Here is a 14981-nt window from a genome sequence, read left to right on the forward strand (position 1 = left end):
CTCTCTTCTCTGATACAGAACAAGCAAATGCATAAAACATCAAACTAGTAAAGAGCAACCCATCACACTCACAACCCATGTCGTGACCCATTAACCCAACCACCAAAACCCATACCGTGACCCACCAACCACACCCACACTGTAAGCCACCAACCACACCCGCAACAATCACACCAACACATCACAGCAACCCATGGATCAACAACCCACCGACTCACATCCACAAAACCCACTGACCCATAGGCCACAATCCAATCAAACCACACCCATGAAAACACAAACACAAACCTAGCACAAACTCGGTGGAAACCTAGCACAAACACAAACACAAACTCAGTACACAAACACAAATCCAGCACAAACTCGACGGCAATGGGGCTTGGGTAACAAATCATCGATGGGACTTAGGGAGATGGGGTCTCGGTGGTAGGGGTGTCTAAGACTCTCTTAACCCACGGCCACCAAAACTGAAGGCCAATCAACCTGAGCACCACTGCAGTCGGCGAGCTGGCCGGTGAAGCAGAGAGGAGATGAGGGAGGTGCTAAAGAGAATCATAGATCAGAAAAGAAGAAAGAGCCATAGATCAGAAAAGAAGAAAGGAAGGAGATAAACATACATACACACACCGAGAGAGAGAGAGATATGAGATATTCTTTCTTTTCTTTTTTCTTTTTTCTTTTTTTGGGTTTTGGGTTTGGAAGAGAAGTAATTTGCAGTACAAAAAAGAAAAAAGAAAAAAAGAGAAGATGTCAAAATTTAACGCCATTTGTTTAGGTGGTCAAATTGGACAGATGTCAAAATTTTAAGTAGGGAACCTAGGGTACTATACCTAAAGAACTGTACCTAAGTTTTGCCCCATGATATAATATACTATTGTTTAACCTAAATCTCATAATTAACCTTAAGTAACTACTTAACTAATTCACTAGGTGTAAACAATCTGTTTTAAAGGGGTCTAAACAAACAAAAAATATATATACTCATAGTGTTCATAATAGAAAGTAAAGTCATAATTAAGTTTTTTTCTTGAATTATTTCCGCATATTATCATGATGATTCTCACATAACAAAAACGAAAGTCATACCATCCTTTTTTTTGGGTTTAGAGATAGTATGGAATGACATAAATAAAAGATAATAAATTAGATCCTAATTAGAATACTATTATCCTTTTTTTTTTTGGATTTAGAGATAGTATGGAATGTCATAAATAATGAATTATAAATTAGATCCTAATCAGAATATCAACATTAATAAGTGTCTTTTTTTTTTTACTGTTAGATTTACTTAAATCGAAGGTGTAACTTGAACTCATCTTTATATAAGATGAATTCAAGTTACACCTAGTCTAACTCTTTAAATTTACACATTTTCTAAACCATTGAATACATATAGATTCAATGGTAAAAAAAAGACCCTTATTAATGCTAATATTCTGATTGATCTCATTTACTATTTCTTATTAATGACATTCCATGCGTCTCTCTCTCTCTCTCTCTCTCTCTCTCTCTCTCTCTCTCATGGCCATTAATTGAATCTAACGTACGAATCATATTCTTTTTTCTTTTCTTTTTTTCAGAATGAATATTGCTAACTTTTATTAAGGAATTCCGGCCAAATCAACTTGATATGAATCAAAAACATCCGATGGAATATCTTCCATCCATATTACACAATTTGGGATAGTAACAGCTAACTTCGCCAAATCATGCGCTACTTGGTTGCCCTCTCTCTTTGTATGAGAGTAAGACAATAAAGAAAAAGTTGAAGTAAACTTGTAGGCATCCTGTATCAATAGACCAAAAGGAGCAAGTCCAACGTCCTTGGATGTCAATGCCTTAATCACCAACAACGAGTCTCCCTCAAGAACAGCTTCCGAGATGCCCACCTCCCTAGCAAACTCAAGAGCCCTTATGGCTGCCATGGCTTCAATTTCAGTTGGCTGGAGAAGCTGGGGAATTTTTTCTGACATTGCAGCAATCACTAATCCCTCTCTGTTTCTAACGATGACTCCCACTCTTGAACAGTTGTCTTCGGCAAAAATAGCTCCATCAAAATTAATTTTGAAGGTATTCAATGGGGGTGGCTTCCAACGCATTCTTCTATGTGGTCGACTAGGTGGAGGTGGCGGTATGATGGCTTGAAATTTAGAATATCTCTCAGTTGCTAATTGAAAAAGGTGGTTTAAGGAGCAACATAGCTGTTGGGAACGCACCTGATTCCTTTGTGTCCAAATGGTCCACATCGTGAAGGCAAAAAGAGCTGGCTTTCTTTGATGCTCAAAAACCCAAGCCATCAATTCATTGAAGCTGGAAACTTAGGCCTGATCACAAAAATTCCATATTATATCCTTATCTTATACACAATCCAAATTTCTACAACTCTAAACCGCATGAACAATATCTTCCACTTCACACCTACACCGGTCACAAGTCTGATCATTAATGATTGTTCTTGGCAAAAGATTGCTCTTGGATGGAAGAGAGTTTCGGCAAGCTCTCCAAACTAGATTCTTCACTTTATTCGGACACTTCAATGCCCAGATTTTCTTCCATAATCCTTGCTCATGAGCAGGTCGAGCCTCCATTTGAGAACCATCCTCTGCTTCCGTCAAAAATCTGTATCCCAACTTGCAACTATACTTCCCATCCTGTGCTAGTGGCCAATACAGCAAGTCCTCAGTAACAACTCGGGCCAATGGAATTTTCTTAATTTCTTCTGCTTCTTGTGATGCAAAAATTCCATCTACCATGTCAGCGTTCCATGTGCATGTTCCTTCATCTATCAAACAATCCACTGTTGCTTCCTCCATAGATTCCACTATTGGAGATGCTACCTTTGTTGGATGTTTTCGTGGCAGCCAATAATGTTGCCATATTTTGATTGATTTCCCATTGCCTACCCTCCAACAAGCTCCCTCTAAAACAACATCACGACCTTTCAAAATACTTTTCCAGGCATACGATCCTGAAGATGATTCTTTCGCATCTATGAGAGAACCATTAGGAAAAAACTTCGCCTTGAACACTTTATAAAAGAGAGAGTCCTTATTATGGATAAGGCGCCACACTTGCTTGGCTAAAAGGGCATCATTAAAGTGAGCCAAATCATGGAAGCCCAATCCTCCTACCATCTTAGATTTTGTTAATTCACTCCATGGGAGCCAGTGAATTTTTCTTCGATCTCCCCTTTGGCTCCACCAATATCTTCTTATCATAGCCTCTATATCTTCACAAAGCCCAATAGGAAGTTTAAAGCAACCCATGGCATAGGTAGGAATAGCTTGGATTACAGATTTAATGAGTACCTCTCTATCGGCTTGTGATAACAACTTGCTCTCCCATCCTTGAAGCTTCCTCCAAACCCTCTCTTTTATATAATCAAAGCTCGCCTTTTTCCCCCTACCCACAAAAGACGGCAGCCCCAAATACTTCTCATAGGATTTAACTTCTTGAAGTTGGAAGAGATTCTTAATATTTGCTTTTGCTTCTTCCGATGTAGACTTGCTAAAAAAGATTGCAGTTTTGTCTTTGTTGATCTTTTGCCTCGACAGAGACTCATATTCAGCTAGCAACTTCAAAATATTATTACAATCCTCATAGGTTGCCCTACAAAAAAGGAAGCTATCGTCTGCAAAAAACAAATGGGTTAGTTTCGAGCCCCTCTTACATAAGGAAAAACCTTTAAGATCACCAATTCTCGCTGAGTGTTTTTAGTAAGAGCATGTAGACCTTCAGTGCAAAGGAGGAAAAGGAAAGGAGAGAGGGGGTCCCCTTTCCTTATACCTCGTTTGGGATGAATCATTCCCATAGGTTCACCATTCACCATAATAGAATATGTCACCGTTTTAACACAACTCATAACAAGAGCAATCCAACTAGGACAAAAACCCATTCTCTCCAAAAGTTTTTCCAAATAAACTCATTCAACCCTATCATAGGTCTTACTCATATCTAGTTTTAAGGCCATAAATCCATGTCTACCCGAGCTATGGTTCTTCATATGATGGAGAGTTTCAAAGGCAACCATAATATTATCTGAGATGAGGTGATCTTTTGCAAAAGCATATCGGTGTTTAGTAATTAGGGAAGGGAGAAATTTCTTTAGTCTATTAGCTAGGACTTTAGAATAAATTTTGTAAAGAACATTACATAGACTAATAGGCCGAAACTTAGTCACTAATTTAGGATTATCAACTTTAGGCACAAGAGTAATGAGAGTATGGTTTATAGGGTTAGGTAAGGTACCTGTGTTTAACCAAGAGAGGACTGCAGTGGTTATATCATACTTCATAACCTCCCAAAAGTGTTGATAGAATAGTGGAGGCATTCCATCGGGACCTGGAGCCTTTAAAGGTGCCATCTGATTTAAAGCTTCCAACACTTCCAATTCTGAAAAGTTTCTCACCAAATCGGCATTCATCTCCTCAGTTACTGAACATGGGATTTTCTCAAGACCCTCAGAAGAAAAACTCGGATTTGAAGAGGAGAAAAGCTCTTCGTAGTAGTTTATCAACTCCAACCCCATTCCTCATGCTCAGTTAACCACTCACCTCTAGAATTTTTTTATCCCCCTATTCAAATTCTACCTGAACCTCTTAGTTGCTTTGCTATGGAAAAAGGCTGTATTGCTATTTGGTTTGCTAAGCCACAAGGCCCGAGACCTTTGACACCACATTCTAGCTTCTCTATCAAGAAGAATATTTATTTCAGCCTTGAGACCCCTAACCCGAGAGTTGTTCCCACTGAGTATTGCTTCATTTTCGGCCACCACAAGCATTTTCTTTTTCTCTGCTAATTCCCTTCTCACATGACCGAAATTATGCTAACTCCACCAAGTCAATTCCTGTTCACATTGAGCCACCTTTTTCAAGATAGCTAGGCTAGGGTGCAATTCACAAGTATTACTCTAAACTGCTTCTATAGTTTCGCCACAAAAGGGCTCTGACAACCACATTTCCTCAAACCTGAAGCATTTCTTTCTACTGGGTTCTTCCATCCCCAATAAATTTACCCAAAGGGCAGAGTGATCCGATGACATAGATTGAAGATGATGGACTCTAGTTCCCGAAAATTTATGAAACCAAGAATTAGTAGCCAAGCAACGATCCAATCTTATTCTAACCGAGTGACCTTCATCAAAATGTCTTGCCCATGTGAATTTAGAGCCTATAAATCCAAGATCCACGAAACCACACTCATCGATCACATCTCCAAATAATTGCATTTGATTATGGTTTCTCCTTGACCCACCCAACTTCTCATCATGCCGAATAATTTCATTAAAATCCCCAGCACAAAGCCAAGGAGTGTCCCACCTTGAATTCAAAGTTCTTAACTTGTTCCATGCTTCAATTCTCCTTGAGGTCTCGAGTTCCCCATAAAAACCAGTAAATTGCCACTCATTCTCAGAATTCCCATTGATAATAGTATTGTTATAATACTTGTGGGAATCTACAATAGTAAGGTTCACAGTGTTCTTCCAAAATAACACTAAACCACCACCTCTATTAACCCTTGACACCACCCACTTCTGATCAAAATTAATTTTACTCACAGTACGGTCTAGCCTTGTTTCATTTGCCCATGTTTCGGCTATAAACACGACAGAGGGATTTTTAGCCCGTATCAAATTAACAAGCTCATTCTCTGTACACAGATTCTCAAGCCTACGATAGTTCCATACTAACAGACTCATTGCTTCTGGCAGGGCTGGAACCTAGCCTCCGCCAATATCTTCTTCTTAGTTGTACCTACCTAAGAAACCTTCATTTTCTTAGGTAACTCAAGCAAGCTTTATGCTTCCCCAGCCACACATTTCTCCCCTACTGCTTCGGTCATGACTGTGCCTATCCTAATCTCACTTCTAGTAATTCTTCTCCACGAACCTTCAGCATGCGCGGGTCTGTTTTGGATAATAGAAATCACAGGTGGAGATTCACATGATAAGGAAGAGTTAAGTGGTGCACGTGCTTGTGGGAGCTGCTCATTAGAATCCTTAATAGAATGTGACTCTATAAACTTTTCCTTATCTAAACATAATTTGTTTTCAGCAATATTCGAAGCCGCCAAGTCAAACTTCCGAATTTCCTTATCAATATCATCTATTATCTCCTCAAAATCACTAGCTAGCTTATTTCTCTCCACTGAATCTGTTATTTTTGAATTTTCAAATTCCGTAACACTATCTGACTCTTGTGGCATCATATTCTCCATATTTCTCTCTTGAAAATCCGAAGCAATATCTGCACTAGGGAGATTACTAACACTTTCCTTATCGGGCTGAACAACCTCCGTTGAAGCTTTACCTGAACAGACCACCACCACAGAAGGCTTCTGAGCCGATTTGTTTGTCGCCGGTGCACTTGAATTCCTACTAGCAAAAAAACCAAGGACTTTGACCATATTTCTCCTTACCAATACAAATGGCGCTGCCTTGATCCAAGATCCGAATTGCTGTGACTCAGTTTTCAGGCTACCTTCGCTTTCAATCTAGAGGGCACAATCACTATCATTGTGTGTTAAACAGCCACACCAATAGCACAGGTTGGGGAGTTGTTCATATTTGAAAGACACCCACAATTCTTTGCCGTTATCCAGTGAAATTACCCTCCCCCTGCACAATGGCTGAGTGATATCCACTGACACTCTTAACTCTCATAAAATTTTCCCCTTCTGATTCAGAATCATCAGTCGAGACATCAACCCTCCCTGCAGCCTCACATATTTGTTCAGCCACTTTACGTCTCCTAAATCTCACCGGAAGGTCGTGCACTTGCACCCAGAAACAGGCTCTATTAAACTCCATATCCCCCACATCTGTATCTCTATCATAGCATTGTAATACTATGAGGTGCTTATCAAAACTCCAAGGCTCGGCATCAATCACTTTCTCCATCTCTTCCTTATTATCAAACGTGAACAAAACCACATGGTCTCCCTCCTTTTTTATTTTAAAACCATTCACTGATCTCCATAAAGGTGTGAACGTTTTGGCTATAGCATCTATGTTGAGAGCACGCTTTGTCAAGAATTTTGCAGCTAATATGTACTCTGTTGCTGCCTGTTCTTCCAAAATCCGAAGGTTTGACCCTTCGCACTCCGATAGGGTTAATGACATTCCATGCATCTCTCTCTCATGGCCATTTATTGAATCTAACATACAAATCATATTCTAATATGACTAGAACAACTAAAAACTATATATATATATATATATATATATATAGAGAGAGAGAGAGAGAGAGAGATGGGTTCAAGTTACACCTGGTGTAACTCTTGTAAAGTTACATCTTTTTTACACGGTAGATTTGTAAATAATCTAACGGCTAAAAAAAAAAATCATTAAATACTATTACTTTCCATCTCATTCATAATTAATACTAGTATTTTCTCTCTCCTTATTTATTGTTTTTTGCTTGATTAGAGGGTAAACTGCCATTTTAGTTCATTTTTTATTTGAAAGGGAGAACAACAGCCTTTGCCTTGAATGTGCTTTCTGCTTATTCTAGTGCTCGGGTAGCTTGGAGGGCCATTGCAGAATGGAGTTGAAGGCATGTCATAGCCATCTGAAAAAGAATGAACTGAATCATTCATGTGGGCATGGATAAAATTTTAAACAATTCCACAGTAGATGAAATAAACAAAATAAGAAGGAAAAAAAAAAAAAGGTTTTCCTAAAGTGCTAAACTTCTATCATATCACAGGAGTTACATAAGCATTGTTTCAGAATATGTTCTCAATTCTGCAGAAGTAGAGTTCTTCAATTTTCTTAGGGTTAATCCAAACATCACCGTGTAACCAAAAAGGATATATATTAGCTAGCATTCAAGATTAGAGTGAATGATTGATTCACGAAGCATAATAATGATGAAAGCTAACTTTTCGGAAATGTGTTAGAAGACAAATTAGTAGAAGTTGTTACAAATGGTATCAGCAAAGAAATTATTTTTGCAAGTCCATTTCACAATGTTAATTATAGCATATTCCTTACTACTTGACTATTAGCTTCGGCAAGATCTACAAGTTCAACACACAGGCAATACTATCCGCAAGAAAGAGATGGTGAAGATGAAAAATGCAAGCACAAATATTGAGCCTCTATGGTGAAGTAACTTCAGCTAAGTGCTTGGAAATAATAGTTCATTTTTTATTTGATTGATTGAGAAGAACAAGTTCATTTTCAATTAGACTAGAACTAACTTTTTGCTTTTGTTTTTTTTAAGAGTTGACTGGAACTAATTGGTTGTGAATCCATTGAATTTTCTCCTTGTGCTTGATTACTTTTTTCTCCCGTGTGATCAATTAGAACCATATTCATTTTAGTTCAGAAAAGCTATCCAATGTAAGTTGTTAGCCGTATAGTTTTTTTGTCTCATATAGTTTTCTTTTCCAAGTATAGAAATGTTAGTTGTTAAAAATGGCAGTGTGCCCTTTAATCAAGTGAAAATAAATAAATAAGAAGAGATAAAATGCTAGTATTAATTACGAATGAGGTGGAAAGTAATAGCATTTAATGATTTTTTTTTTAGCTGTTAGATCATTTACAAATCTACAGTATAAAAAATGTGTAACTTTACAGAGTTCTGTACAGGGTGTATATATATATATATATATATATATATATATATATATATATATATATATATATATATATATATATATATATATATATATATATATATATATATATATATCGAGTGAAATAGAATATAGCTACTTGTTTGAGGCCATAATCAAAACGGAAATTAGAAATTTGATGGGCACGGAGAATGCTTATTTATACACTGCCAACCTTCAATGCAATTTGCACCACTTTTATTATAGACGCCCTTGCACTGCAAATTGGTTTTTCTTTTTAATATTAAAAACAAGAAAAAGGACCCAATCAAAAAAAAAAAAAACAAGAAAAGTGAAAAAAAAAGAAAAAAAAAACTTGTTTACATTCAATTTCTCAAAAAAAATTTGAAACGCAAACCAAAAAAAGAGAGAGAGAGAGAGAAGAGCGAGAAGAGCGAGACCTTACTCTTATTTGATAGAAACTTAGGCGATTGGAAACTGTAGATTTTGAGGAGAAGATGCAAAACTGTGTTGCAGCAGTCTGAAAATGATGGTTTAGCAAATGATCTTGGTGTGAGAAATATCAAATGATCTTGATTTTGAGGAGGTGGAACTGTAGGGCCGTAGGGATGAGAAGTGGGCCTGGGAAGAAGGAATCCATTGGTAACAAACTGGGCTTTGAAATTTAATGGGCCTGAAATTCAGATCTGGCTCTGATCACAAAGGCCTTCTGGTGATTTGGACTGCCCTCGTTTGTGATCTTTGGGCAAAAATTTTGAAACTGCCCCCGTTTGTAAGATTCCCTTAAAGCTCCTGTCTTGTTTGGTATGACAAACCACAATATACAGGACTCCTCAAAATGGTTATTGACCGTCCAATAATACTCCTATATAAGTAACTACTCGCTAACCCGTGCGATGCACGGGAAAACTACTAAAATTAAGTTCTAAAATAATATTTGTTATTTATTTTTAAGAATGTTAAAAACTACATGAGTAATTATAGAAGTTCAAATCCCTATAAAAAGCTCAAATCTATTAAAACAGTACACCAAAATGAGACATTTGATTGCTTTGTTCTACCCAAGTATAAAGTTAAAAACGACTTATAACTTTGTATAACTTATTTGTACCTTTAGTTAACAACCTTGAACTACTGTGCAGGGAGGACTTCCTCTTGCAGGCTTTTGTGAGAAGAGACCTTTGTTTCCTGAAAACCAAGAAAGAAAGAAAATTTTGAAATAACGAAAACACGGAAAACATATTGGAAGCAAAAGGTACTACTCACAATACCACTTGAGAATACACTTTAATCATATATATAATTATTTAAGACATACGTTTAGAGAAATATTATTAAACAACCTCATGCAACTCATGCAATTTATCTAAACGTAAAGAAAATTAATCACACAAGAATACATATCTGACATCAAGATTAGACTCAACTTCTACTTAAAATTGAAAGTTAAAACAAATCCTAATATCAAAATTTTTGGAATCTCATAACGTAAGATCAATACCCAATTAAAGAAACAAATGGATTGTAGAGAACCATATTTAAGGTACATAAACTATCCTACAATTGTATTATGACTATTTGATACTCCTTTCAGATTTTTAATGAGGCTCCAAATCCTATATTTTATCAAATATGGGAATGATAGATAAGTTGAACAAAAAATAAATTTTGGGTCATATGTTTGCTTAAGTTTCAATTTAATTTTTCAATCTCTCTATTAATTCACTTGTAGAAAGTTTTGTAGACGAACTTCGTAAACAAAACAGACTGAACATCATACAAAAATATAAAGGCAAGGCAAACAACGGTTTCTATGAATTTAATTAAATAAAACTGTATCTCAACAAAGTTCAATCTGATTCTTAAAAGAAAAAAAAAATACTCTTTTTAATAAACAAACTTAAGTTGTCATTAAGACTCTTGCTACAACAGTTTCTCTATATTTTTTTTCATATAAATAAAAAATATGTCACCTTGTTATCTTATGCCACTTTGTTGATTACTAAAAATATTTGCTTTAAAGATTGAAAAAATACAACTTTCAAGGGCAAGAACTATCAAATTTTAATGTGGTTAAGCATTAGAACACAATCATTGATTTTATGGGAAAATATGAAAAAATAAGGATCTAAAATATTGTAGACAAAATATTAAAAAAGAGTTTCTAGTCCTCTTGCCTACCGAAGTTTTGAACATGAAATTAAGATTTTACAATGTACATCACTTTCTTATGCCTTAAAGCATAAGAACCTATGCCATAACCATGTAAACAAAACCTATATAAATAAATATGTTTAGGTTCTGATTAATAAAATCTGTAAACATTTCCCCAAACCCTTCTTTGTTCTTAAAGGGAACAAATATGACAAAGAAATTGGACCCGAATAAAACAGGACACATAATTTTTTTAAATCAGTTAAATTTCTTAATAAATTTGATGCTGCATTACATGTCACTAAAACTATCAAAGTTCATATTTTAATGCATAACTTAATGGGTGATTAGGAGAAAGAGAAACAATAAAATTTGATAAAACAATACTTCTAGTTGTGTTAAGACGTATATAGTTAATTGAAGCCATCCTCATTTGCTTTGCTCCAGAATTTGTAGTCTTAATAATTGGGAATTGACATGCAAAAGCAAAATCTCCTTTAAATCTGGCATTTCTTCAACTCAAATATTTGAGGGGGATATAACACATGCCTCTAAATTCTGAAAAAGGAGATCGTTAAAAACTTAAAATAGGCTGAGATTTATAGGAAATTCACCCGAGAAGGGTCAGGGTGAAAAATTCAAAAGGTAAAAAAAATAATAATAATAATAATAAATAAAAGAAGGTAAAAAATGAAACACAATAAACAACATAAATTCAAAGAAAAGAGAAAGAACATAAGTTTAGAGAAAAGCGAGCGTACCTAGAAGAACAATAACAAACAATTGAGTATTTGTTAGTGAAAAAGCCAAAGCTTGTATGGAGAAATTCTTCTCAAAGAGTGTACATACAGAGTAATAAGAAAGAAGTTTTTTTTTTGTTGAAAGAAATATATAAGCGTGCAAATTTCGTAACTGCCCCTGTTAGCAGGATGGTGCAATATCTTGCTAATCAGTAACGTACAGAGAGAATGGTGCCCAGGGAGAAGAATCAGAAGTTTTTTATTTTTTTTTTAAGAGATATAAACTGAAACTGAAGGTGTAAAATTTATAACTACCCTCTGGAATAGTGCAATTGAACACAACTAGGGGTGTCCACGGGTCGGGCCGGGTCGGTTTTCGACCCAGCCCGAACCCGACCCACCGGTGGCAGGTGGATAGAAAAGTGACCCGAAACCGATTGCCGGCATCAATCGGTCAGGTTGGTTTTGGGTTCGGGTGGAGATCGGGTCTATTCAGGTGGAGATCGGGTCATCGTCGGAGTTACAAAATCATCGCCGAAATCTATAAATCATCGCCGAAATCTGCAAATCATCGCTGGAATATGTAAAAACTCACCAAATCTGTATCAAAATCGCCGAAATTTACACCAAAATCGCTGAAATCTGCTAGGAATGGCTGGATCTGGCTAAATCTCACCAAATATGATTGAGAACTCGTTGGATCTCCTCGGATTTGAGCGTGATTTTGCCGAACTTGTATAGAACCTTCGTCGGGTCGGGTGGCTTGGGTTTTGGAGAAGAAAACCCGCCACTCGACCCGCTGGCTTCGGGCTTTGGGTGTGGAAACCCGAAACCGACCGACAAGAGCATCAGTTCGAGCTGAGCTCGGGTGGAGATCAGGCGGGTTAGTCGGTCCGGCGGGTCACGGTCGGGTCTGGACACGTCTAAACACAACGGTAGCAAAAAGTAGTACGGAACCGTTACTCTTATTCCACTAAATGAAAAGCCATAATGTTTTGGTGTTTTTAAATTTAAACATGGCAGTAATTTGTGTAGTCATGTGACACAATAAGGAGTGGTCAACAAAAAATCAAACATTTTGGCTATTAGTTATTATATAGATGTGCTGATACCTCTTAAGTAGGAAGAAATAACCATCACACCAAGATCTTGGTTTATCAGAATAAATAATCTATTACTTTCTTATACTGTCTTACTCTTAAGTATGTCATGCACGTGCATTGGCTCAACCTTAAGCATGTCTTAGTTTCCCACAAACCTCACACTGGTATTGTGGAACATTAAGAGCATTGCCTCCATGAATGACTTGAGGCCTGCTTCCTCTAGCAACATGAGAGAAGGACCCATTAAGGTTAATCATGGCGAATGAAAGAGAGAAACTTGCAAGAGTTTGAAGAAGGAAGAAAGGAAACTAGGAAGTGTTTGCGTGACTGCCAGATCAATGAAAAGGTGATACTGTATTTATAGGGGAGCCGCCAATGCCTGGTTATGTACCAAAACTGGTAGTTAATTGTTGCTTAAAAAAGCAAACACAACTAGCTCAGTTCCCACATAGAGCCCTGAATAACTGGATCAAGAAAATGCTTTCTTACAGTGGACCCTGTACGACGTCATTTGAGTTTGGGGAGAGGGAATTATTACGCAGTCGCTAACCTTGTACTCCCGTTCAATAGAGGGAAAACTACGTCACTGAAAATGGATAACATCATATTACTTGCAACATCATTTCAACAAATCTACAAATTTTAACATCATACTTGCCACATCATTCCAACAAAGCTACAAATTTTTTAACATCTTAGAGCACCCACATCAATTAATGTATAATATATATAACATGCATAAGGTGTAAATTTTGTACATTCAACTCCAAAAATCACTCACATCAATCCAATTAAACTTGTGTAAATATATACAGTTACTATTCACATACAAATCTATTTTTAATACTTCTTTACTCATATTCAAGAAAGAGAAATAGAGAATCTAACATAAGTTTTTTAAAAAAGTTAGGTAAAATAGAGAAAATAGGTTCTTATATTAAAATAACCCTAAAAAAAGAGTTCTTATATCAAAATAGATAAAAAGTTTTACACAAGATAATGCAAATGCTCTTAGCCCTAAGTTGTTAGTGTCTTTTCATGCTTGAGTAAATTCAAATTTTCATTTTGGAATTGGGCGGGTTGGTCAAAGTTGTCAACAAGAATGTGAAAACTTTTCAAATTTTCATAATTTTGAGAATTCTCTCTCTCTCTCATCACCTCCGTTTGGCTGCTATTTCCTTCCACCACAACATTGGCAACACATCTGCATTGGCAAGGTACCAATTTTGTTCTTTTCTTTTTTTAATAGTACAAAAGGTGCTTGCTGAAATGCTTCATACAGATTTAGTTTTAACAAACTTGTTGTAGGTTTGTGTTCTGATGATTAGGGACTACGAGTTTATGTTAATGTGGTGCTCCAAAGGTGTCGCTGGACTAGCTTCATTTGCCATGTCTTGAGGGTGGTATTTAATTTAATTATGATTTTTTAGGCATTGTTTGATGTAGGAAAAGATATGGAGTTTAATTTTTATCTTTTATTGATTTTTGAAATTTTATTATTTTAGGTGATAGGATTTCATTTCCTTGATTTTAGGGGTGGGTTTTTTAGGATTTTCTAGTCAAAATAGAATCCTCTTATGGTAGGCTATTGTTTAGGATATCTTTTAGAAAATTTTTATTTTGAAAACAGGTATTTTTGGAGCCTTTAAATAGGCATGCAATATGTATTACTAATTTATCAATTTACATTCAATAAAATTGAGGTTTTAATTATTTCTCGTGGATTCCAGTGTTCTTCCTTGTGAAATTTAAGGGCCCCCTTACTTATAAATTTAAGTGTTTTGTTATGCTAGAAGGAGATCTAGCTCATTATCATGTTTTTGCTCCGCATCATTGGGTATTAGAGATCATTAGCATCCTGGTGTGGCAAAGGGCGGAAACAAAAGCAACCACCCTGTTGAAAGAAAGGGTTACAAGCTTTTTTAGGGTTGTACTATAGGCTTATCATCAAAGTATCGAACACGGGTACCATGAGATTCACGATATGCTCATTGCTCTTGGTGTCAACAACAAAAGCAATAATGATCGATGATGGTAAAGATATTTGTATCAAAGAGTACTATGCTCGTAACCAATATAGCAATCGCCACATTCGTAATTTAAATGATTTTCCTTACTTTGATGGGGTATCATACAGAAAAGATTTCATAGATTGAATCTTGGACCTCGAAGATTATTTTGCTTACCCCACCCAAAAAAAAAAAAAAAAAAAAAAAAAAAAAAAGAGGATTATTTTGCTTACACAAATGTCCCTAAAGATTTCAAGGTACAATTTGTATTCAACAAGCTTGAAAGTGATGCAACAAATTGGTGGAGTGATATACAATATTTTAGAATGCAGAGAGGCAAGTCTAGAATTTCCTCTTGGCCAAGAATAAAAAGGCTGATGGTAAACTTTTTCTTT

At 36.1% G+C, this 14981-nt stretch overlaps 2 protein-coding genes and 1 non-coding gene across 3 annotated transcripts; all 3 read right to left on the reverse strand.

The window, feature by feature from the left end:
• Positions 1-1601: 1601 nt before the first annotated feature.
• On the reverse strand, positions 1602-2297 carry LOC142632326 (uncharacterized). Its single transcript, XM_075806764.1, has one exon. The coding sequence runs from the start codon at positions 2295-2297 to the stop codon at positions 1602-1604; it is 696 nt and encodes a 231-aa protein (XP_075662879.1).
• Positions 2298-4909: 2612 nt separating this feature from the next.
• Positions 4910-5698, reverse strand: LOC142632328 (uncharacterized). Its single transcript, XM_075806765.1, has one exon. The coding sequence runs from the start codon at positions 5696-5698 to the stop codon at positions 4910-4912; it is 789 nt and encodes a 262-aa protein (XP_075662880.1).
• A 3010-nt stretch (positions 5699-8708) lies between these two features.
• Positions 8709-8838, reverse strand: LOC142633188 (small nucleolar RNA snoR86). The gene has a single exon (XR_012843830.1). It is a non-coding gene; the product is annotated as a small nucleolar RNA snoR86 (small nucleolar RNA).
• Positions 8839-14981: the final 6143 nt, after the last annotated feature.

The sequence above is a fragment of the Castanea sativa genome, chromosome 4 (genome assembly GCF_040712315.1).
Source record: "Castanea sativa cultivar Marrone di Chiusa Pesio chromosome 4, ASM4071231v1".
NCBI lineage: Eukaryota > Viridiplantae > Streptophyta > Magnoliopsida > Fagales > Fagaceae > Castanea > Castanea sativa.

What these genes read in the sequence shown, in the direction of transcription:
- LOC142632326 (XM_075806764.1), bottom strand. Translation starts at nt 2,297, where the DNA reads ATGGCTTGGGTTTTTGAGCATCAAAGAAAGCCAGCTCTTTTTGCCTTC.
- LOC142632328 (XM_075806765.1), bottom strand. Translation starts at nt 5,698, where the DNA reads ATGAGTCTGTTAGTATGGAACTATCGTAGGCTTGAGAATCTGTGTACA.